Genomic DNA, 25,085 nt, shown 5'->3' on the forward strand with positions numbered 1-25,085 from the left:
ACGGTTATCACAGCTCAGCAAAAGCTACAGTCTTAGGCCTGGATTTTACAATCTGAACCATCCAGGCAAACCTTTAAACTTTCACAGAGTTCTACTGAACTGCAAATTCACAGACCAACCATGCATCGAAATGAGCTCAAGATACAACTCTAAGCCAAGGGCATTGCTTTTATGGGTATCAAGATATTATTAATGATTGGCGAGACAAGCCCCTGATTTCCTAATGTTTATAAGTAAATAACAAATTGGAGAATTGTGAAATTCACCTTTCATTTGTGAAATGTTTATTTTCAGTCTTGAAGGATGAAAATCTATTCACTCTCATTGACGTGCTGTTGTTTAATGATTACTATTACATGTACACGCATAAGAAATGTTCCTACAGAAGTGGACATTTCAAGTATACCCAGCAAAATAAGTATAAAGAAATTAGCAGTTATTAGCACTTAAAGAAATAACTTATTCAACTACTCTCATGCCCTGCAGGACCCTGAAAGCTAGAATGTATTTAAAACCATTCTACAGCATTTTCTTTTCTGGTTTTATCTGTGTTTGCTAGGCTAAGGTAACATGGTTAGCTGTGCGACAATCATGTTTTTATTGGATGATTAAAAAGGCCTGTAGACTTTGCCTTAAAAAATCAACCCGATATCCTACCATAGCTGTGATTGTTTTTTACTTCAATATTTAAATTTCACCTTCACTCTTAGTGCGATAGGAACCTGCCTGAGAAATGCAGGTGGAAGTGGACACCAGAGCAGAGCCAGTATGGTGCACTATGAAAAAACAACACGTGACAGATGTTCGTAGCATTGCTGAATGCACTTCTGGAAGTTGCTCAGATACTGCCATGATGAGCACAGTATGAGAAGTTATATAGCATAGACTGGCTTCCCTACGAAGGGCTCTGCGGAGTAGTAAGCGTCCTGGCCCTGATCCAGCAAGGCACTTAAGCATATGCTTAATTTTAGGCACATGAGTGGTTTCAGTGAAGACCTAAGAGAATTATTTTTAATTCACAGATCATTTAATTCAATAGGCAGGTCTGCTGCAGCATATGAAAAGTAGATCTTCATATTAAAAATACTTGGGAAATTGTCAATGAACAAACGTTGTGTATGGCCAGCAACCATTTCTAAAAAGCAGAATGATGCAGTCATCACCTTTATTATGGTAAAATACAAAGCAGATCAGGCAAAAGCATTTACAATTATCTGAGAGCTATTTCGAAGTTGAAAATAAGGAAAAATAAAAGCTTGTAAGAACATTTTTTCATTTGAAGTAGAGAAAAATTTATTCTCTTGATGTAAATAAAAACCTTGTTTGCAGATTGAGGAATTTGTTTGTGTTGAATTTCAGCATCAATTTCAATATTTTATAGTACATTTATCTACAGCTGGAGTATGACAGATTTGTGTATATTTATATGTTTGTGTACATAATACATATGTATACACACATACACAAGGATGCCCAAAGATATACATATACACAGTTTGAAAACTCATCATTATTGCTGAAGTATAAAAACATGCCTGATGTAGAAACTTGTCTCGAGTCTGTTAGCTTAGCGACTGCGTTCATCTGGCATTGTAGGAGCCTCACAGAAACAGGGAAGTTCTTCTGTGCAGGAGCAGAATTCGCTGAGATCTTGGCTGGAGATGAATGGCTGACCTCCCTCCAGATCTCTCCCAAACCTTTCCCTGACACCTTCCCTGACATGTCACACTCTGTAGTCCTGCACACAAGATGTATTTCTTTTACTTCCCATTCTGCAGGTAGAAATGGCCATGGGATATGTTGGGTTTTTTATAACAACCCCAAAAGAAAGCCAGGAGAACAAATATGCAGCTTGCATTAGTCCTATTGCTCTGGTCATTAGAAGAAGGTGCACAGGTACCGCTGGGATGAGTGTGGGGTACAGTGCCATATACCGAACGTAGGGAAATTGTACTGAATCTGACAATTAACAACGGAGCAGATGGTGCCCCTGCAAAACATTCAATAATATACGTGTGCGTGCGTTGGAATCAGTGACTCTAAGTAGGACAACCTAAAAAGGTATGCCACTTATCCTGTGGACAAGTAGGACTTTACAGTTCTTTTAATAATCTCTTTATCCTGAGATTTCTCCTTTGACCCTGATTTCAAAAGCAGGATGTCAGTCTGGCCGACTAACTGCAGACATCTAATTGAAGTCCAGCTATGTCCCGCGTGAACTGCTGTATCCCACTCCACACACTTACACTGGGTTGCAGCCCGAAAGCTGCTCCTTTTGTAATTGATCATACCCGTGAAAATTAAATGAACATTTGGTGGTAGGCATGTTTTCAGAGAAGAAGGAAAATACTGTTATGTAAAGTGTAATAACATTTTGATACCAAGTGTAGAGGCATTCCTTGCACAAGGGAGGCCAGCGTGGAAGCGTATGCCTTGGTTCCTAAAGACAGTCCAAAGCTCAAAGTTAATAGTTTTCTTATGCAGAGATTTATTTTTCTTTTCAAAAGCTAGTTTTAAATGTTAGAATTTTTTTTTTTTTGTGGGAAAGACATTCATTTAATTTTTTTTAACCAGCTGCTATTTTAAGATTTCCCTAATGTAACCTTAGAAAAATGAAGAGTACATCTTTAAATCTTGTTTTGTTTGAATGAATGGGTAGATAATCCTGATCAGATGTTTCTTTAGAGAATAATGTTTAAAACGATTATGGAACTTAGCTGTCCTGTCTGTTTCCTAGGTACAGTATTTTCATTTCAATTTTGAAGTCATTAGGGGTCATCCAAGGTAACCGTTTATTAAAATAGTCCTCTTTTGTTTCAGATTTCCTGTTGAGATGCTTTAACATGTAAAAATCTCCCTGCTGATGTGTCATGTTAGCTTTCCTAACCTCTAGATAGAAACCACAAAGCAGCCTACATAGCTGTATGACTAGTTACCCACCTACATAAACAATAATTACTGCTAAGTGGGAAATTAGATGTCACATTTTAAGTCTAAATGAAAGTAAAGTACTTGAGAATACTGTCATTAAATGCTTAAAGCTAATCGCAGTTCTCTCACTCTGTTTGTTTTGTAGGACATTTGGGCTTCCAGGACAGTTTTGTCACATCAGGTGTTTTCAGTGTGACTGAGCTAGTAAGAGTCTCACAAAGTAAGTATCATTTTGTGGCCGGTTTATGTGGTTTCTGCAATCCCAGTTTTTTTCTTTGATTCTTATCATGCCCCTTCCCCAATTCAGAAACAGTGTCTTGAAAATTGAGAGTCTCTTCTCCCCACTTCTCACCAGTGGGCAGTGTTTGTGTGCCACATCTTTTAACATGGGAAAATAAAATAGCATGATTTTTTAAAGTAAATGAAAAAATCTTAATTCTGCAAACTTGCATGTGCAAGTTGATAAGCTTGTCTGGTACCCAGCTGAAAGTGGGCAGACTCTGTATCAGAGTGCAGATAAAAGCCTATAGAGGTCAGCTTATCCAGTGGATCCCTTGCAGGATCCAAGGACTGTATTTTAACCATACCTCTGGAAATGACATGATCTGTGCACATAAACCTGGAAATTTTCTTATGCCACTTTTACATAAGAATTGCAGTGTTCATCCATGGCATGCGTACATGTGTTTCTACACCTGCAAATTGATGAACTCATTAATAATGCCAACAACTGTACCAATTTCGGCTCTGATAACCTCAGTTCGTAGAATCACAGAATCGTAAAATGGTTTGGGTTGGAAGGGACCTTAAAGATCGTCTAGTTCCAACCCCCCTGCCATGGGCAGGGACACTTTCTGCTAGACCAGGTTGCTCAAAGCCCCATCCAACCTGGCCTTGGACACCTCCAGGGATGGGGCATCCACAGCCTCTCTGGGCAACCTGTTCCAGTGCCTCACCACCCTCACAGTGAAGAACTTCTTCTTTATACCTAATTTAAATCTAACCTCTCTCAGTTTAAAGCCATTACCCCTTGTCCTATCACTACATGCCCTTGTAAAAAGTCCCTCTCTAGCTTTCTTGTAGGCCCCCTTTAGGTAGTGGGAGGTTGCCCTAAGGTCTTCCCAGAACCTTCTCTTCTCCAGGCTGAAAAATCCCAACTCTCCTCTCAGCCTGTCTTCATAGGAGAGGTGCTCCAGCCCCCTGATCATCTTTGTGGCCCTCCTCTGGACTTGCTCCAAGACTTGTGCAGAGGCATACATCTTGACTTCGCAAGGCCTGCATTTTCCATTAACTGTATGGAATTCTGTCTTCTAGAGGGATTTGTTTTTTGACCTTTAAAGAATGCTAATGCCCCCAGCATGAATGACACACTGCAGCATGATCATTACAGGCTTGTCAATACTCACTAACAACTCTGAATTAAGAGTACCTGTCACCACCCTGTTCCATTGATCAAAGGTGCATTGATTGTATTTTGCTATGACATAATCCAGATAGTCCAAGGAGAGAGTATGGACAGTTTCTTGCAGAGAGACTGCTGGTAAGCCAAGGCCATAGGTACCAGTCCTTTGGGGATCTTTTCTGCAGCTGGTGTAGAGTTGTGCAGTAACATCACATTGTCACCAATTGCCACTGCTCCAGGTGAACCACTCAACTACGCAACTACATACCTCTTTAAAACCTTAGGGTTTGTAACCAATCTCTCTAGCACAGACAGTGATAAAAATGGTTCTCCTCCTAGACATCAGGAATATTTGTTTGTGTACTGGCTCTGAGCATGTAGTTTAAGTCCTTCCGGGGCTGGAATCTAACTGGCACAAACCTAGCAGAGAATCTATGGTTTTGAGTCAGAACACAGAGTTTCTGTAAGGATTTTCCTGTTTTATTTCCTCTTTTGGAAAGACTTGCACTAGCTAGTAAATTGGCTTTATATTCAAAAATAGGATGCTACAAGGAAAGCATGACAAGTGGGAGATACATGACTGCCAGAGTTATATGTGCTGGAGGGAGAGACAGAGAGAGAAAAAGTTTGAGGCAGACATTTCTCCTGATTTTTCTTCCCTGACAACTGGTGGGAATTTTGTGAAAAGGACAAAGTTAAGAGGACTTAGAAGTCAAGAGTAGCTGCTGAGTGCTCAGCACATTTGCAAATCAGTTCACTTACTGAAGTGCTTAAATAGGGACTTTGACATCTAACTCACTGTACTGTGTGTACTAACTTGCTGGTACCTGCAACCATGGTGGACAAAACCAAGTTATCACCAGTCTTTGAATGTCTCCGTGTTATGTCACTTTATTTCAGTGTGACAGCGTAAGGCTTTTGAAGCCCAAAGGATTCACCCTCCCCCTCTGCAAGGCATCCCACTTCACCACAATCTTATCTTCGCTGTAGGAGCCCTACACAGCAGAACTACCTCTGGACTCTGTCAGCCGTGCTTCATGTGCGCACAGGACAGGGCTGCTAGAAAACTGCCCCCGTTCAGGGCTTGAGCCTTCACAGCCAGCCCCAGTCCCAGCCTCCCTGAGAGTTTGGCATTGACCTCACGAGCATCATGTTTCATGCTTATTAATTTTCCATGATATTTTATTGTAACTAAACTAAAACATTGTGTATCAGAAAGCCTAGCATTCAGCATGTTTTGCGCACTATGAAGTGTGTCTGAGATGTTCCCTCTGCTTGCCGTTGAAGTGCAGCTCCTCCAAGGAAGGGGCACCTGCACGCAGGAAGAGCAGGACAGGCGTGAACTTTATCGGAAATAAGAAAGAACGTGTTGGTGGGCAAAATAAAAAGATTCAGCTTTTATCTGTTCCAGACACAGGAGTATGCACTCTTTTTCATGGGCTCTTTAATAATCCTGGGAGGTCAAGACCTCAGTTTTATATCCTGTCTACAAGCCAGCACCTCTACCAAAAATAGTGTCCCCATAGCCTATCGGGATATCACTTCAGAACTGACTCAGAGGGAAGAGTGCCAGCAACTGATTTAGCTACGCTGCTTTTGATAGCACCCTGGATTTTCCTTGGAGATGCCCCAGACATGTACTGACCAGCCGTAACCTTGTTTACTTTATGAGGTCTGAGAAGCCCACAGCCTGACATGCCGTGGCTACCCAGTAGGATATGTTTAGTGTAGAGTCTAGCATCAAATTCCCGGTGAAGTCAGTATGAATTCGCATGCTCATATTCAAAGAATTATTTAACATAATAGAGCAACAAAGTAATTGCTGCATATTTGCCTAAATTGGCAGGCAAGATCTTTTAAAGAGTGTGCTTTTCAATATAACCCTTGCTGGGTTGTCTACAGGTTCCTGTGTCTTGATTTGAGACCAGTCCGTGAGTTATTTTCATGCTGGGGAGCTCAGCTTATGAGCAGTCATCATCCAGACTCAGTAGCAGTTATTAACAGTCTGTAGCTTGAATAATCAAAATGTCCTCATTCCATTCTCCTGTTTTTACTTTCTAAAAAGTCATTGCTCCTTCAGAAGCCACCATGGCTAGGGAAGGAACAAGCCTGCCTGTCCATAGTGGGCCCTCATGGTTAGTGTCTGCTCTCTTCCTGAGCGTGCTCTGTGTTTGCTTTACAAAGAGGTTATCTTTGTGTATGCCCATTGTCATTTTTCTTTCCATGCTTGCTTTTGATAAAATGATGATAGAAATAAGTGATTTCCCACAGTTTTAACTGGCCTGTGGCTGCTGTTATCTAAAATTAATCTTACAAAATATTGTTGGTAGCAATTATGTGCCAGGTTTATTTAGTAAAGTTCCCAGAGATCCACATGACAAGGAATCTCAAGTAATAGGCAGTTGTCTCCATCATGCAAATTTGGGGCATGAATTAATCAAACGAAAGGTCAGCTGTTACCATTATCTATCTTACCTATCAGTGCTGATCATCACAGTTTCTGTGAGCTATTGAACAAGTCTAGACTGTTTTGGTAATAGAAACTTGCTTTCTTCAGTCCTATAGATGCAGATCTTCTTTTGAAATGCTGCCGAGCTACTGAATCTTGCAGAGCCTAGTAAAATAGAGAAAGCAGATCATAAATGTTCATCTGAAAAACAGATAGACCCCTCTCCACCTCATCTGATGTGAATGTTGCAGACCATGCTGTCAGTTTTCCTACATTATTAGCAGGCAAAGGGTGTGAGCTCCTTTCTGTGTGATGTCTGTCACCCCAGATACTGGGGAGACCCCTTCAGATAACAGAGACTTCATTCTTCCATCCCTAGAGAGGTTTGGGCTGACAACAAAAGTCTCAAAAGTAGAAGCGTTGGGGATGTATGGGTTTTGTGAACTGACAGCCAGCCGTTGGCGAAGCAAACCTTCTCCCTCTCTACCCTTGTTAGGAAAATATTCCACTCACTGTGTGCAGCTATCTGCAGGGCACTGGAGAATACCCTCTGCAAAAGGTGCCGGCAGAGGGGTGGCTGTGGTGCCAAGCCACAGCCAAGTGTACAGTCCCGTTCACTTGGCAGAGGCTGGGAGGCCGTGGCAGGCTAGAGCAGGGAGAGAGGCATGGGGAACGCGGTTCCCCTCTTGGCTTTGAGTCTGCACCATGTGCTCTTGTGCAGAGAGCTGCTGGGAAGATCTCCTCCCTTGGAGGTCCTTCAAGCAGCCAGATAAACTGCACTGCCCAGGATGTGAAGAAAGATTTAGGATTTATGAACATTCACTAGAGCCAAATCAAACATATTTGTTTTGTGCTGTGTTATTTGTCAAAATGACATCATTCTTCATGCTGATAAACAAGGGAATTCTGACTGCGCCCTGGACTGAAAATGCCACGCTTCGAGTTTTAAGATGTTAGCTGTGTGCAGTAAGGAGCTGTACGGAGCAAGTGGGGTGACTTTTAATCCTTCTAATGAGCCAGTGAAACCACAAGCACACAAGCGTACATACAGTTGCTTAGTGCTCCTGTATAAACACAGAAACGGTCCAGCTAATTATCCCTGAAACAGTTACACTAATTCCACAGGTAAGAGGTGCTTTTGTGGCCAAGGCATTTTGGAAAGCTCGGGATCCTGCAACACTGAGGCTGCTGGATGCAGCGGGTGCTAGACTTGGTTAGCGGCACCTTTAGCGATGGAGGCAGGAGCTGAAACCGTCCTTGCCATGAGGCAGGCGGACAAGTGCTAGAAATGAAAGCAATTGCCGCTGCTCCAGGCATGGAGCGTGGATGTGACGGAGGAAATGCAGCTTCCTCGTGCCTTTCATTCACTGGCCAGGTACAGCTGAAACAAACGGCAGGGAAGGTCCTGCGAAGCCCAGCGTGTACTGGATGCCTATGGCAAGGTGTGGGGTGGCCCGGCTCCTTGTCGTGGGTCTGGGCCAGGCAAGCAGCTGCAAGGGGCAGGGAGGATGCTGCTGCCTTCTTGTAGCCCAGGAGGGGAGAAGAGGCTCTCCTCCACGCAGAGCACGTGTGTGAAAGCCACGGTATAATAAAACAGCTCTCTCTAAACAGCAGCCTGTATGTTTTCTGCTATACTAAGCATTACAGTAGTGAAGGTAGTTAAAGTCAGCAGCATGAAAATTAACATTTAAAAAAATACTCTATATTCCTTAGCAAAGCACTGCTATCCAAAACACACTGTGTGGGCTTGGGTATGAGAGGAAGAAAAAAAGATTATAATAAAAAATAGACTGCAGGCATAGAGTGAACAGTTGCCGTGACCTTGCCTTTTGTATGCCATTACACAATTCAATGGCAGTCCACTCAAACCTTGCTCTCGATCAATATCCTATTAAAGCAGCACAAAAAGTCTCTATAAACTTAGTGGTTAGCTATGTTTATAAATGGAACTCAACATAATTAGATGGTCAATAGCAGGCTGTACTTGTAATTTTAAAATGAACATCACACATTTCATATCTGTTGTATTCGGCAAAACCTCTTTGAATCTAACGATACAGTGTGTAGAAAACAAAGGCCTTGCGAAAAAAAAACCACCCAGCTCCCCTTTCCTCTCAGCAGCAGCAGCGCAGTGTGTTTCCCTTTGTTTATGGAGTCACAACTCAGGAAAAAGTTTATTAGTCAAATGTCATGTTTCTCCCATTTAACCTTAAACACATTATCACTTTGCTGCAGTGTTACACATGTAATGATCTTAGTCACATCCCAGCCCCTTTGTAAAAATAAATACATAAAAATGGAAAAAAGAGAAACTAAATATTAACATGACTAAAAGAGAGTGCCGTATTCCAAGGAAGACAAATGCCAGCCTGGCTGGTTTTATTTAGTGGGTTTCCTGTTCTGTAATTCAATAAATTTTTCAAAATAAATATTCCAATTGGGTTAAGTCAGAGGGCTTTTCGTTAATTTCTCTGTTATTTTTCTTGACATTTCGGGTGAGGATCTGAGCTAACAAGCTGGCAGCGAAGGGAACAGGCTGGCAGCAGGGGCGATGCTGCCCCATGTCCGCAGGAGTAGCACAGGGCTGGTGCTCAGGCAGAGGCACCCACCATCCTCCTCCTCCTCCTCTTGGGCAAACTAGCTCCTCCTGCCCCTCAGAGCAAGCAAGACGTGTCTCATCTGCACAGGGATTTTTTTTTGATGCCAGCAGCTGGAATGGGAGCTGAGGCCAGCATCTGTTTGCTTAGAAAGCCTGCGCACATTAGCAGGCTGGGTGTTAGGGGAAGAGGGGTCCTTCCTCCTCACCCCCTGCCAGGTCGGAGCCCTGGGCCGGACGACATCTTGATGCCGGCACGTAGGTGGAGACTATTGTTTTGACTCACAACTGCAATTTCTGACATCCTTTCCTGTTTGGGAGACGTTCCTGAGCTATCAGAAGGTCACTTTTTGCTGCAGAGCATTTCTTAGGGGGGAAATGGCATGTTTTTAATGTCGTTGCCTGGAGTTTCTGCAGGCTGCAGTGTGTAACAGCCGGCTGTGCTCGAGTGGAACTGCCCAACCATGCTGTTGCTTCATGCGGGGACAGAGCGTGTTCCCGGGGCATAGGAACAGGGGGTTAGGGAGGTTTCATGGTGGATTGTCAGATGCCACAATGAAGAGGTTTAATTTAGATAGAGCTTGGGCACGGTTTGCACCACTTTGATCCCTTTGCTGACTTTTCAGAGCTGCAGCCTTTGCAGGGAATCCTGCAAATAAATGCAAGTGTTCCCTTCCCATCAGCTTTCTGGGCCCATGCGAGGCGGACAGTCCACAAAGGCAGCGTGAAAAGCCATTTGGAGTGGTCTTGGATGCCTCCTGGCTGGGCTAGCTGCGCTGTGCCCACTCTCGTGGCATGTTGCACTGCAAAACGCAAGGGTGACTAGAGGAGGCGGATGTGGGGCAGCGAGCTTCCCGCAGACGAAGCCCATCGCAGGAGGTGTAAGCTTTGGCTCAGCTCCACTGAGGCTGAAGCAGAGACAGAAAGCACACAGGGCTTCAACCAAATTCCAGCTGGGAAGAGGAAGCGACCTTCTGCCATGCGGATGAAAAACATTAACCTCCTCCTGAGAGTCTCAGGGTGGGCTCTGCACGTCGGCACATTGCTGTGGTTTATGATAGTAAATGGGGTAACTGCAAGCAAAGGTACAAATACCCTTTGCTGAAAGACAGGCACCAAATGAGTGCCCGTCAGGCAGGCAGGAGAAGGGATTTCAGAACAGCTTAGCCCTGTGCAACGTTTGCCACAGCACTTCTAGGGCCAGAGACCTTGAGCTGGTTGGGGCAGGATCGTGGCTCCTGTGTCAGGTACTCGCCACCATAGGCCAGCCAGGCACTTTAACCTCTGCTGCTTAGATCTGTTAGTGTCTGTTAGAGGTGAGTTTTCTTCTTTAACCCTCGGGCTGCAAACAGGCTCTTGAGTGTGGCAAGGTGGTTTGGCCTGTGACAAACAAAGCATCCTTCACATTTGCTCTGGTGGAAATTACTGTGTGATTAGCCCTTTCTACTTTGTGCTGAGTTTACACAGCATTAGCAGTATGTTGTTCCTACCTCATCCCTGCTCTGGCGATACATTTCATTTTCCTATAGGGCCAATCCAAGGGTTGGAACAGGAATGTCCAGGATTTGGGGAGAGAGCGATAAACAGAGGGGGGGGTGAGAGAAAGAAGAGAAGCGTTATCCACATACCAGCTTTTCTTCCATTCTGTTTGGAATAAAACTGTTTCATAAATCTTGCAATGCCTAGGAAATTCACAGTGCCTCAGAAAGAAACTGTGCTTTAATTTAGTGCTTGCCTTTTTATGTTCCTGTTTGGAAAATAGTATGCTTAAACTGTAAGTTAGGCTTTGGGAGGTAGAGGGTGCAGAGGAATTGATCAGCAAAGGGTTTACAGAGCACAAATCTGTTTGGCAAGGAAGTTGCTGAAAACTGTGGAGTAGATGCTGCAGAGAGTACCTTTATGATTGATTTCCATTCAAGTCAGACTGACTGCAGTGTGGTCATTTTTCTAACCCATAACTGCTCACACTGCAGCAGTCTGCTATCTGCAGGGTGTCTGAATTATAGCAGTCCATGTCCGTGTTACCTTTTACACAAATTACTTACACCGGTTTCTTTTTCCATGCAAATTCATCAGTTTTACAGCCTCTTGTAGCTGCTGTCAGGAAACTGTTGCAGAAAGCACGAATTGATAAAACAAGTTAATTTTACTATGCTTAATTTTTCTTTCTCTCTGTTAACACACCCTCTTATATACCAGTGTGCAGGAAGTGTATGACAGTTAAGAAAAGATAACAAAGGATTTGAGTGTTCTCGTCATAAATTACTTCCCAACTTCATTCCTTTTAATGATCATTCCAGATTTTCTCAAGTTTTAATGGTGTTGTGTATTTTCCGTCCCATGCTTTTAAAAGTCCGTCGCTATCCAGGCTGTTCCCTTTCTGTCTCAATGACGTTCTTAAAAGATCCTTGCCAAGCAACAACTAATTGTCTTGTGGGGATGATGAGGCAGCTGCAAAGTTACATTATTCCTCTGTCAAATCTGACATTGTGAGCTCCTTAAGACTTGGGGTGAAATACTGGCCCCATTACAGTCAATGGCAGCACTCCCAGAAGCCTGTGTTTCAGCCCAGACATGTTAGCTGGGTGATAGGAGCTATCCTGTCTTCATTTCCTCACTCCTGCCCCGTCGGAGTGAAAGATTTTTTCATGTTTGAAAATGGGCCAGATTCTCAGACCAAAGATTAAACTTGGCTCAGCATCCTTGTGTGGCATTGAGACTGCTTCGTCTTTGTTGCTCTGAATCAGGGCTCTCAGACAATACGTTCCAGGCCAAGCTTGTGCATTTTATTGTGCAGTACGGCCTTTTTCAGATGTCTCTGAAATGTGAGAGAAAATCATGATCTGTAATTGTCAGCTCCCAAAGTTGTATTGTCCTGTAAATAGCACTGGAACAGCAACAGTGGATATGGTACCATTTGCTGTATAGTGGGTTTTTTTGTGAAGTGCATTATCGGTTGACTTTAACATTAAACTAACTGCTCTGTTGCTTTTCTGTTCTGAGAGGAATATGGCACATGGAGTTCATAGGCTTGTGCCTGCAAACTTCAGGGTGTGTAGGAATTCATAATGTTTTAATGTAAAACAAAGGCTCTAGGACAGGAAAATTAAAGGTATTTATCTCCCTTACAATAAAACTTAGGTGCTGGGTAAGGTAATGAGAGGTGAACAGTGGAAGCTAACTGCTGGATAGAAGTTTTGGAGAGTCATATGTCTCTAGCTCTGAGTTAGCTGGAGGAGAGGCCAGAGGAAAACTCAGATGTTCGCAGGCAGAAAAGAACTCAGGTTTCTCATCTGCTTATGTGCTTTCTCCAAGGAGCATTTGTAACCTCTGTGCTTGTGGATGTACATCACGTATATACCAAAGGTCCTGAGGTGTGTATTTCCCTGCCTATACTGCTTATAGATTATGCCAAGCACACTACCGGGATGATGCAGCCTATTTGTAACTATGCCAATAGATGCAATGTTGTCCTAAAAGCAAAAGCAACAAGTTTCATTAAATGTTAGAATTATATTAATAGAAAAGCAGGGCTTAAAGGAAGTCTTGCTGTAATTATTTATTTTTTTTTAAAAGAATACGTTTGGAGGAATGTAAGAAAAAGTCTATGTCATAGAACATTGTATTCTTGATAAAATTTATATCTTCTTGATTGCAATGCCAGTTACCGTTAGCATTTCCTAATTTCCATGTCCCACCTGTTCTCATCATGAAACTAAACACACTCATGAGGAAGAAGAAAGTGATTTTGAAGTGCAATTCATGCTTTATTCACATGACTTACTGACTGCAATCTCTTTTGTTTCCCTAGCACCGATAGCTGCAGGAACAGGCCCTAATTTCTCCCTCTCAGATTTGGAAAGTTCTTCATACTACAGCATGAGCCCAGGAGCAATGAGGAGGTCTTTACCTAGCACATCCTCTACCAGGTAATTTAATCTCTGCCTAGTACCAGGTTACTTGGAAACCCAGGCCAGCATCATTACTCATCTGGGAAAGTAACCATTAAATTCTTTGACAAGCTGTTTGGGGGCCTCAAGGTGTGGAGCTGTTTCAGATTCACAGAGCTGAATGTTCAACTGGATTGCTGTTAAAGTTCTTTTTATATGTACAAGCTTGGAAGAAAAACTGCTGCATTGACTTGTGTAACTTCTGGCTTGTATCTCAGTGTATCAGGAGAAGTTCCACTGGAATTGTTGGAGTTTCACTTGTGGCAGAGGAGAATTTGGAGCATATTGAGATGTGCCACTTTGTCCTAGCAGGAAAGTCTTAAGATAGACTTGTATGCATTCTGTATCATAAAAATTGTTATCTGTGAGACTAACATAGGTTTAAAACCTTGTCCTAGAACACATTCTAGTTTTCATATAGGATTTAGATATTTGCGACTCATCCTTTGGAAAACTGAATTATTAATGCAGATGACTACCCAGTCTGATTTTGATTTTGGCTTAGATGCCAACTATCAAACATGGATATTTTTTATTTTTTACCTTTCACTTTAACCATCCATGAGATTAGATTTATAAACAAGCCCAGTCACTCTACTAGCCTTGAACACTATTAAGGAACCAGATTGATTTTTTTTCCCCCGCAGCCAAAATAGATCACTTATTTCAAAGACATGACAAGAAATTCTAACTTCAGTCCAAGTTTCTTTTACGTTTTTATCTCACTCTGCTGTGCCACCAGCTTTGCAGTAAGCAAGTACACATGTAAAAAGTCTCTATAGTTTGAATATAGCTGTTGTTTTTATTTAAAAAATAAATCTTTAGAGAGGCTCTTAGCAATAACTTCTTACAGTTTGCAATGATTGGAAGAACATTCTACATCTTGCACTTAGTGTGCACATTATGAAGCTCAGTGACTACAATTCCCATTACACATCAATTAAAAACTTTGTGCTCTTTCTTTTTTGCGTGTAAACTGCATACCCTACAGTGCTCATCATTAGCACCATTCTCAGGTAGAATTTACTTGTGACTCCAGAAGCAAAAAAGTGAGGTTATTAATGTTACTTGAGAGCTCAGTTGTTGCTCTCCCATTCTTCTGCAAATAGCTACCACTGATAAGGAGCTAATTATAAACAGCATGGGTAGTTAATAACTTGGTAATATGTTTGTTTTCCTCTCATTAGGCTGTTCCCAGTCAGAAAAAAAAATATTCCTTAAATACACAGACTCAGCAGAATTATCAGGCGGTAATTATATTGTATGCACACAATTTCCCCTATTGACACATAACAATTCTCTAAATTAAGGAATGGCCAAACCTGCATTCCACGCATACCGCAAGACTTATTCTTCCTGTTTCTCACAAACTGATTTTGCATACCCGCCAGCTCCTACCTGTGCAGAGCTTCGGGTGGGGAGCTGCGGAGAGGCTGCAAGTTTTAAACCAATAGAAATTGCAGTGGAATATTTTATGTCTGTTAAATATGTTCCCCCTACACAGCAGAGCCTGTTCTTGAATGCCTTAAGTCTTAATAGAATACAGATTTGGTGAAAAAAGTGAGCTGACCCAGCCTTGGAAAAGTACTTAGAAGTTAAATTCTCAGTAATGTCCCCACGCAGTCTGTACAACTCATTATAGAAAACAGAGCCAAGCTGAGTGTCTTTGGCTTTGGGATCCTCTCCCTGCAGAACTACCAGAGTCTGAGTCAGTGGCCACCAGAGACCACTGAAAGGGCTCTTCTGTCTCCTGAGCCTTTGGTGAGGGAGGTGTGATATATTACAAGGGACTCCTTTAGTACTGGCACTGGACAGAGATACCTGTTGGGGGCTTTTTATGCTTGGTGGCACACAGTTGCAGAGTAAAATGCTTATACTTGTAGGATAACGTGAACATTTGAACCAAGAATGGATTCTTCCATCATTCACTTGTCTACGCTTCTTCTTATGGGACTGCATTCTGGGTTAATTTAATGGCTATGGTTAAAAGATTGAAAATAGAAGTTTGAACTGATAAACAATTTGTCTTCCAGAATAAGATATGGAAAAATCTGACAGTTAAAATAAGTCTTGTGTGTCATTACCATATTCATTCAAATTGCAAAAATCATGAAATACAAATTAAATTCTTCCCTTTTTATTGACCTCTATGTGCTTTGAAAAATGTCCTACTTTTTGATCTATGAAAGCCTAAATGTTAAACTACCTTCTAGTTAAACTAATATGTGTTTAGGGCTTCAGTCTGGACTCTGTGAGAGGTTGGTTTGTATCATCTCACAGAAGCTTAGTCATTGGCAACGAAGCAAATCAGAAACAAAAAGTGGATGTTGAGAGGTTGGGCGGGCAGGATGGCTGTGCGGGACTTCTTATACCTTCCCCTTCTCAGAGCCCAAATCTGTTATAGTTTCCATAGCCAAGTTAGTCTCAAACAGGGCTAGCAAGATATGTCCCAACAGAAGTGCCTTTGTTCCTTTGCATGCATATAGTATTTATTATGTGTTTTTATTTCTCAGCTCTACAAAACGTCTCAAGTCTGTGGAGGATGAGATGGACAGTCCTGGTGAGGAGCCGTTTTATACAAGCCAAGGGCGCTCTCCAGGAAGTGGCAGCCAGTCAAGTGGATGGCATGAAGTGGAGCCAGGTAAGCCACGGCTTTCAGGAGCCCAAGAACATCATCTCCAGTTGCTCTGCTTTGTTATCAGAATACACTGAATGCTGTATAGGAAGGTGATCAATTCTAAACATCTTGTAACTTCTTCTGAGAAAAGGTCAGTCTAATGAAAATATTGTAGAGGTTTTATTGCTCCTGCAGCTGTGAATGTTTCTGTAGTGTGTCACTTCTGTATTTTGGCCAAATATCTGAAGTATTTAAATAATGCAGCAAAAGATAGGCGGTCTTTTTCTGTCAAAACATCCAGATTCAGTTCTGGGAAAGCGGTGACAATCGCTTAGCAAAAAGCAGTACCTGTCTGGGCTGTGCCCTACAGTTGTACTGTTTAAATAAACATCCCTAAACTTATATAAGGTAGAAGGACTTTTCAAGCATTATACAACACTTGAGTTCACTTAGTGATGACTTTTAAGAGACTTACAGAAGGAGTTGTTTCATTAATCTGTAATACTATGAAGTGTGATTGGAGGCTTCATATCAAAATAGATATTACTGGGCGTTACACTTTGTAAGGTTTAGGAAGCAGCTTTTCTGCCTCTTCTCAGTGTGTGATCTTTCTTGTTGATCATCTTTTGGGTTATGTTATGTTACATACTTAACTGTCAATTGATCACTTATCTTGAGGTCTTCTGGGTGCTTAATTCTATTGGAAATATTTTTCTGGATCAGTGCTACATGCATAGGTAAAGTTAATGCCTCAGTTTTGCTTACAGCTAAATAATCGAGTATTTATCGCCAATAAAAATAACATAAGTCTTACTTGTTAGACGAAGGCAAGCAGTACTTTCATCTCCAGCCTCCCAGTGTCTGAGAAGGCCCTCTAAACAGCCCAAAGGATCTTTCGCAATACCTATTTTTTTTCTTTCTTGTTTGTTTGGATTTAAAATAGTATGGTTTGGGTTTGTTTTGAAACAACACATGCTTGTCCAGGGCACTGTGTATAATGAACTATACAGCACAGAAAAGTAAATTCAACCTGAACAGCATTAAAATCAGTTCTGTGGGCACTTAGCCAGCCACCTATATCCTTCATCATGTAGGAAACATACCCATAGCTTTCTCTGGAGACCCTGTCAAACAGCTGTCCTTTACAGCATGCCCAGAAAGTCACCAAATTTGGGCTATTCCAGACTGGGAGGGGACTGATTCCTGCGCCTGGGAGCCCTTGGAGGATCCCCTGCCAGCTGCCCTCTCTCCTCTAATGAGGAGGAGCCAGCTTGTGGGCCCTTATTGACTGCAGATGTGGCACTTTGGCAGGAGGAGAGGGTGGACCTGCAGGCAGACAAGTGCCAGGCTCCCCGTGACTGCCTTGCCGCCGCCGTCCCCAGGGCTCTGGTGTTTTCAGCAAGGTGTCCTGCTCAGCAGACACTAGGGGCTGTTTCCTCCATCAGCTCCAGGCTCCAGATGATGTAAGGCAGAGCTTCACCTTGTACTAAACTAGTCTGCTCATGGAGCGGCAAAAACACGAACAAAAGCTCAGCGCCCATTGAAAGGGAGAGATCACAACCTCCTCTGCAGACGCAGATGGCTAAAAGCTGACTGGATCACTGCTTCTACATCATTGTCAGACTGGGAGCTAACTCCCCCCAAAGTTTGGGGTACCCTTTGTTAATGACAAATGTTCTCCATTTGTGCAACAGCCAGAGGTTGGCTATTAATTTTGCTGTCACTCTTGGTGGTTTCCCCCACATGTGATCGTTACCTCTGTCTCATCCAAGTCCTGACTAGATGGTGGCACTGAGCCGCTGAGCTGGACAAGAGCTTTACACCTCCAAAGCACCTTCGCCACTCTTGGCACCACTGGGTTCCCATCATGAAGAAGCACAACTGCCCATGTCAAACTTCTGAGGTGCTCAGAAAGGCAAGAACAAGTCAGAGAATAGAAGGTTCTTCCTTCCTCATGACCTTCCTCGCTTACTACAGAAAAATCCCAGATTCTGCTTAGTCTTGCCTGCGAAAGGGCAGAAAATCACCTTGCAACATCAGGGACTCAAGCCAGGTACCAACTAGATATAGCTCAGATCCACCAAGCTATCTATCACTGTCACAGCTACGAAGAAAAAGAGCTTTATCCTGCCTGCGTGGGATGCACTTTCAAACCATCTTTATGCTATATCTATGCAGCCCCACCCCAATACTTCTGCCGTGGCTTTCCAGCAGCCTGTCCTCTGAATTCATTGCCTCAGCTTCTTGTAAAACAGGGTCACTGCAAGAGCACAGCTGGCAGAGAGATTACCTGAAGAGCCACAGCTCATCAGTGGTGAAGGACAAAACAGTACTGAAGTGTCCTTCCATGCCAGGGCAACAGTGGTATGTCACTGGCACAAGGTGCTCCCCCCCGAGGGACACATCCTGCTGCGGTCTGTGCACAGTGCCCTGCCCTACCTCAAAAATCACAGGTGGGTCTGATATTAACGCCTGGCCCTTTGTATTTGACGTGGGTGCTTTATCTCCAGAAGGGTAAGATGTTTTATGAGTCTTCGATGGGGCATCTGCCTAGAAAATATATTGGTCATCTGAAAGCTGTACAAATGATGTTAACATCCCGTATTACCCGGTGGCTTGCCGCAGTGTTCCTTTCTGAGGAGGGGAGCTCTGGAACCTGGGCCTGTTTCAGATCCATCCTTTCCGATGTCTCTCCTGTCCAGAGAAAGGCCTGGCTGTTTATTTAGTCTACAGTCAAAACGATGGCACAGTTTTAACATACAATAATCTTTGAGCTTCAGTGTTTTGTTTTTTTCCCACTGAAATTCGCAGTAGAAGTTTAAAGACTAAAACCGTCTTTTTGTTTGACTTGGCATTTCTTCCATGTGGTTCATTTTATGCTGCGTGGGATAATGCAGGTATCAACGGTGCAGAATGATGCTGGTTCGGGAGGCAGGCTGAAGTTTTATCCTGTGCTGGCAGAATAGCGTAAGCCAGGTTTCCAAACTCCATAATTAAACCCTGTCCTTTGGGTTACCAGCCAAACAACAGGAGGAGGAAATCAGACCAAGGAAAGGAAGCTTAGACTTGTCTGTGGGATGGCTGTTCTGGCTGGGAAGGAAAGTTCAGAGAGGAGCCAGCAGCCAACCTCCCAGCCCAGTAGGATCCACACCAAAGATAATAATATATCCTTTGGCTTTATTGCCTTTGAGTAGATTGCTTCCTCGCAGGAGATTTAGATTTATGCAGAGATAGCTTCTTGGCCTATATGCCTTGACAGGTTTATGGGAGTGAGAGGATGAATATTCTGTCTGTGTGTGTTGCATTTGCTTAATTCTGAGGTGTGCACATGAGAAAAAGTGGGGACTCTTAACACAGGAGCAGGTGTGAAGCACCCATATGCTTACGCACATGTAGAGACAGAGGGAAGTGCTTGTGGCACAGAGACTAATGAGAGGGCTGTAGCAAAAGGTGTTGCCTGGGACAGTGCAGGGAAATCAGGTCTGCATCAGAGGGAGATTGGAGAAATGTCGCACTTGAAAGAGAGCACAACGTAGAAGGGAAAGGGAAAATGAGAGACAATTTTAGACTGTACAGAAGGGAAAAAGTATATAGGGGAAAGAAAAAAAAAGAACAAATGCCAGGAAAACAAAGATTTGACTTCTTAGAAAGGAAATATGAAATGGAATATGTGAACTCCTCTTAGAGAAAGTGAGCACTCCAGGCAGAGGGTTATTTACCGCCAGCCGTGACTAGTCGCTCTACATCTGTCTCCATTTTTTTCTCTTGAACAAATTCCCTTTTTGGATACTTTCTTCCTGCTTTGCTTCCCTGTGATTGCCCCTGTAAGTGGTCTTTGGAGGGCAGGCTGTATACTCAGAACATATGTGCAAACTGGCAGGAGAACAGAAGAGGACAAAACCACTCTGTGTGCTATTTAGATTAGGCAGTGGATGCTTCCCCTGTGCCTACTCTTGGGGTCTCTGCTGTGTGCAGAATAGAGGCTGCACCTATTGTCCATCCACAGTCCTTCTTCTGCGCTTTTATGTCACGGGGCCCTGGGGCTTGAAGCACCCCAACATCTGTCTCATGTGGAGACTTTGCTGGGTGTAGATCCTGCATGCTTCACCCACCAGTAACATGACCTTTCCATTCGTGGCATTTCAGACCCATAGTAATGAGCAGAGGACTCAGCCTTGTGTTTTTTACATCTAGATACTTACTGCAAGCAAGGTTGTAGCACTCTCCTTATACGTCAGACGTGACAGCCAAAGCAAAAACCAACATTAATTCCATGTTCCTTGTACTGTACTCCTTGAGTCTCGCATCCATTTACCTGCACTCGAAAGCTCCTGGGGAGCTCTCAGGCCTAAAAAGGCTGGAGTCTGCCAGAAAAGATGAATTTCCTTTCACAACAGGAAGGCTTAGGAAGTAAAACAAAGCAGACATGTAGTAAATTACTTCTGCTTTTCAAATACCTTTTGCGGTATCCTCCTTACCATTACTTTATCTCAGCACTTTCAGTACATAACTCTTGTTAACTGAGAAGAAGGGCAAGGGAGGATAAAGATGATGATAGTAAGAAAATAAGGCAACATCACACTGGCTTTGAACTTATGCACAAAGCTGGCCCGTGTTCAGTTCTGTGGCAGCTCTGCTTGTAATGGGGGTAAGCCATAATTACAGGTATAAGTTCTTTAATTCCATAATAAGAGAAGATTGAGTTAATGTATATCAGTATTCCACTTATGCATTTTTTTAATGCATTCTCTTGGTTCAGTCTAGGAGTAATGTTCACATTGTGCTCTGTCAGTCATTTTGTAGTATAGCATATGGATGGTATTTGCCAATTTTACTTCCGTTGTGTTTCTACAGCGTGGCATGGAAAAAATGTTTAAGATGCAAATTCAAAGCATCCTATTAGTTTCTTTACTTAGATCTTCCTGGTACTTGTATTTCCACAAGTTAGTTTGGTCCCCAGAGGACAGTAATCCCAGGAAAGGTACATGTTTGTACTCCTTGCACTTCTTGAGATATCTGAAGGGACAATTAGTTCTGCTTCAGTTGTGGTCTTGACCAACTTACAGCACTGCATCCATTTGTAAAATAGATAGAGCTCTGTGGTCCTTCTTCCACTGAAAGACTGATGGGGCTTTTCATACCGTGGTCATCCACTTTCCCTTGCCCCAGCTCCATCCCGGCTGTTCTGCTGCTGGTCAAGCTGTGCTAGGCTCTTGTGTGTCTTCACCTTGAAAACCCCAGGAACCAAATGAGATTTTCAGTGCAAAAAACCTTAAGAAATTAGTAATAACATCACTGCATGACTGAAAGACATATTTACAGTTCCAGGGGCTCATGAAGTTGATAATATTATATGAACCTGCAGTAAGCTAGAGAGCTCCCTGTTAGACTGCTGGACACGTCTTTGGTAGTAAAGATGCTATTAAAGTCAGCCTCATGATTGCTCACTACACCGCTCAGGCTAGTGCTGCTTGTTCTCATGTCACCATCTATGGGACTGTCTGAAAATGATTTCTGAGCAATTTCTATGCAGCTGAGGAGCTGCAACTCCTATTTGGAGTATTTCCCTTGCAGTGACAGTGACCCCTAACTTAATGGTACCGTGTCTCTCCCCGTTGCTGCTTATGGAACAACCACATGCAGGCAACTGGTCCAAACTCTTGTTTCAATAATGCTTTTCTTAAATCTGGCATGGGCTTTCTTCTTGGCAGATTCTCAGCATGCAAGAAAACTTCTTCTCCATATTTACTGAGAAACTTTTATTTATGCCTTGCACACCAGAAATACTCATTCAGGCATAGATCAGATGACCACAAGAGTTTGTTTTCAAAGTCTGTTTGGAATTATATCTTGGAAATGCCAGAGAAAGTGGTATAAGGGAGATCCTAGATTGTGTTCTTTATGCATTCTTTATGCCCTAAACACAGTTGTTGCCTGGCACTACCTAGAAGATAAAAATATGTATAGAATGTCCCAGCATCAGTGATGCAGAGTGCATCTGATCTGTCCTCAGGCAAAAGGTCTATGGGCTTATCAAAAGACTTGACGCCACACACTAACTCAGAGCTCAGAGAAATTTCCAATGGTTGTGCTACATTACTGCCAATGACTGTAGAAAATATGATGAAAAACATGAGAACCATGTATTATACAAAATAAGGAATAGAAAAATAATCCCTTTTTACTGGGAAGACATTCAACTTCAGACCTAGAGTATTCAATATCAAATCATTCTCTGGCACTACTTTTCAGTGAGTTGCTGTAGTGGACAGTTTTCACTGGGTCATAACTGGACACAGGAATGTCATGGTCTTCATTAATTTCCTTAAGATGAACTGTTTGGATACTCATAGACTCATTTAAGAAAGACAAAACCAAGGAAACTTCCCTTTTCCTTAGATCAGAGGAGATCTACATCCAGGATCCCTGCCAATTATATTGACTCAGTATTTCCCAGATGTGACATTGTCTTGCCCTCCAATTCTCAGTGTGTAAAGAAAAGTCAGACAGCACACTCACATAGCCATTAAGATCGTACCTGCCTTGTGCAGCAGCTTCATTACATACCTTGACACATCTATCAGCAGGCACCAGTGCCATTTTTTCCTCCATTGAACTTAATATCTTAAGACAGTGGGAACATTTCACAACCAGACAAACCTCCAGCCCATGGCATAGTTTGGCTCTTCGAATGAGAGGTCAGAAACAGATCATGTTTCTCTGGTGGCCGGAACATTTTGGTTTACAGCAGAGAGAATTTCATCAGGCTAATTTGTGTCGTTAAGCTGGAGAGATGCCATGAGCGGTATGGCAGACAGAACCTGTTGCCTTCCAGGTTCATGCAAATTTCCACTGTTCATTTCCTCTGAAGAACTTTTTCTGAGCTTTGTTAGACTGTATACTGTGACTAAGACTCCTGCTGCCATTCACCCCATTTCCCCATTCCCATTCAGACCCATGCTTCTTCTCATCTCCAAGGCTTGATACGGTTTCCCACATTTCTCCCCACTTACAGAGTCTTCCAACATCCTTGTTCTGCCACAGCCAAGAAGCAGAGCGTGCTTGGGCCTGTGCTACCTTGCATGCTTCCATTACCGGTACATGGAATTAAACATGGCCCCATGTGCATGCTGCCACCTAAGAAGTTGGTTTCAGGTGAACAGGTAGATGCCCGAAGTCAAGCATACAATGGAGCATACTTCAAGGAACTCCAGCTACTGTAGAATACAGAGCTTTTCTTAAGTGTCTTTTTGTTTTCATAGAGTCCGTGTGTTCCCTTATCCCTGCTCTCTGCATTACAGTATCCCATCAAAACACAAGCTGCCCAGTGGTTTTCAAGAACAGAAGATTTTTCTTTTCTTCTAAGAGCAATAACACTTATCAACTTTTACTGAAATACCATATCAGCTCCTTGTCACTGGCAGTCTACAGTTCCTGCCGCTAAAAGTTTAATGCATTTACAGGAGCACTTAGGCATCAAGACTTTGATATCACAATCTGTTAGTCACAGGTGCTACATGATAGGTTTGTGTTAGCACATTATAGATCTTTTATCAGATACTGCACAAAATGTGTGTGTTTCTCTGCCAGGCAATCAGAATCAGACTGCTGCATAGTTGATGAGTTACTCACCAATATAAGTTTTTGTTTATTTTAAACAGAACTTTTCCAGAACTACACCTTAATGGATAACTTAAACTCTAATTGGTCAAGGCCAGCAGAGATCAAGAATTTAATGTGAGCCGGGAAAAATGCAGCAGGTCAATAATGGTGCTTTGAGCATTGTCAGTCTTTTGCAATAGCATTCATCAAGTCAGACGATTAACACTACTCATTTGCTGTAACAGACAGTCATTTTGACAGCAAATTACCACTGGATCAATAGCTCAGCTTTTCTTTGGCAATTCACGTAGTAGCATGAGACCTGTGACAACATGCCATGCTGCTGGCATTACTGTCTCAAAATCATGGAAGGAAGTTAGAGGTGGGGAAAGAACTACCAATTGAAAAGTCAGTTCAGACTGAAAAGTCCTAGATGTTTTCACATCCCTCAAAGGCTCCTTTTTTTCCACACACTGGACAACACAAGAAACTTGGCCCTGAGATTCAGCCTAAACTGTACTTTCCATTTTTAATAAAATTAATAATCCCATGCAAGTGTTAGAGCACATGCCTCAGCTTTGCTGTAATCCCCTGAGGAAAACATCCCTTCAGTATGGTCCCGGAGAAGTCGGTCAGTCAATGTTGTGGCTCTGCTTCCTGCATCTAATTCCAGATGTCAGGAAATGCATCATTTAAAAATGGGTATGGAGCTGTAGGAGTTCTGAATTAAAAAATGCAGAAAGTGTTTCACTTCAGATATCAAATTAAAGCTGTGTTTTCGACTGGCCTGGTGCTAGCATCACCCATACATACTATTTTCACTGACTTTAATGACCAAATTAAAAGCAGATCTTCTGTGCGCTGTGACAACCGTAAGATCACCTGAGCTATTTCTGGCTCCACACACAATTAGCATCATCTGAATAATTTTTCAGAGTGATAGGAAAGATTTAGTGCATGGAAAACTATTCCCTGACAAAGGCTGGCACAATGCTTCCTGATGACAATGGGATTCCTGTGATGGGAGTGCTGTATTGGTAGTCCATGGACCTAACGTTCTTCATATGTCCTTGCTGGCTGAGCCGTATTCTGCACTCATTCTGTTTAACATATACACATAAAGCAAAGACAGTGATATGGTTTGTGCTTCACTTTTGACACCAGGTGAAAACTGTAAGCTTCCTTGGTATTGGGACAAAAGCACACACTTTCTACATCTTTTCAGAGGTGAGCTCCGAAGGACAGAAGCACCCTCTGTTTGAACATGGCTGTGCATTTCTTGCTGATTTGGAGTCTGTCAAACATGCAGTTATCCTTGAAGATCATCTGATAGTGTGGCATGGGACTGTTTAATTGCAAAATGAGATTAAACACATTGAAAGTATTGTACCTGTCTTCCAAAAGTTGAACTAGTTTTCTTGTTTGCTTCTGGGACCAATTCAGGATGTTGACTTGGATCTATAAACTCTTCTATAGATTAGATCTTGGTTAGGAAATGGACTGCATTCCTTTCATGTGCTGTCTTAGCAGTTGAGATC

General features: G+C 42.6%; 1 protein-coding gene across 12 annotated transcripts in view; it reads left to right on the forward strand.

Moving 5' to 3' along the window:
• Positions 1–25,085, forward strand: part of NFIA (nuclear factor I A) — a 257,785-nt gene that overhangs the window by 161,172 nt on the left and 71,528 nt on the right. For all 12 annotated transcript variants that reach the window (XM_075037240.1, XM_075037239.1, XM_075037241.1 and 9 more), the window contains 3 exons: positions 3,077–3,151; positions 13,190–13,307; positions 15,842–15,969. In XM_075037240.1, the coding sequence (XP_074893341.1) occupies positions 3,077–3,151; positions 13,190–13,307; positions 15,842–15,969 (321 nt within the window). The remainder of the gene's footprint in view (positions 1–3,076; positions 3,152–13,189; positions 13,308–15,841; positions 15,970–25,085) is intronic.

Source organism: Buteo buteo, chromosome 10, assembly GCF_964188355.1.
Source record: "Buteo buteo chromosome 10, bButBut1.hap1.1, whole genome shotgun sequence".
NCBI lineage: Eukaryota > Metazoa > Chordata > Aves > Accipitriformes > Accipitridae > Buteo > Buteo buteo.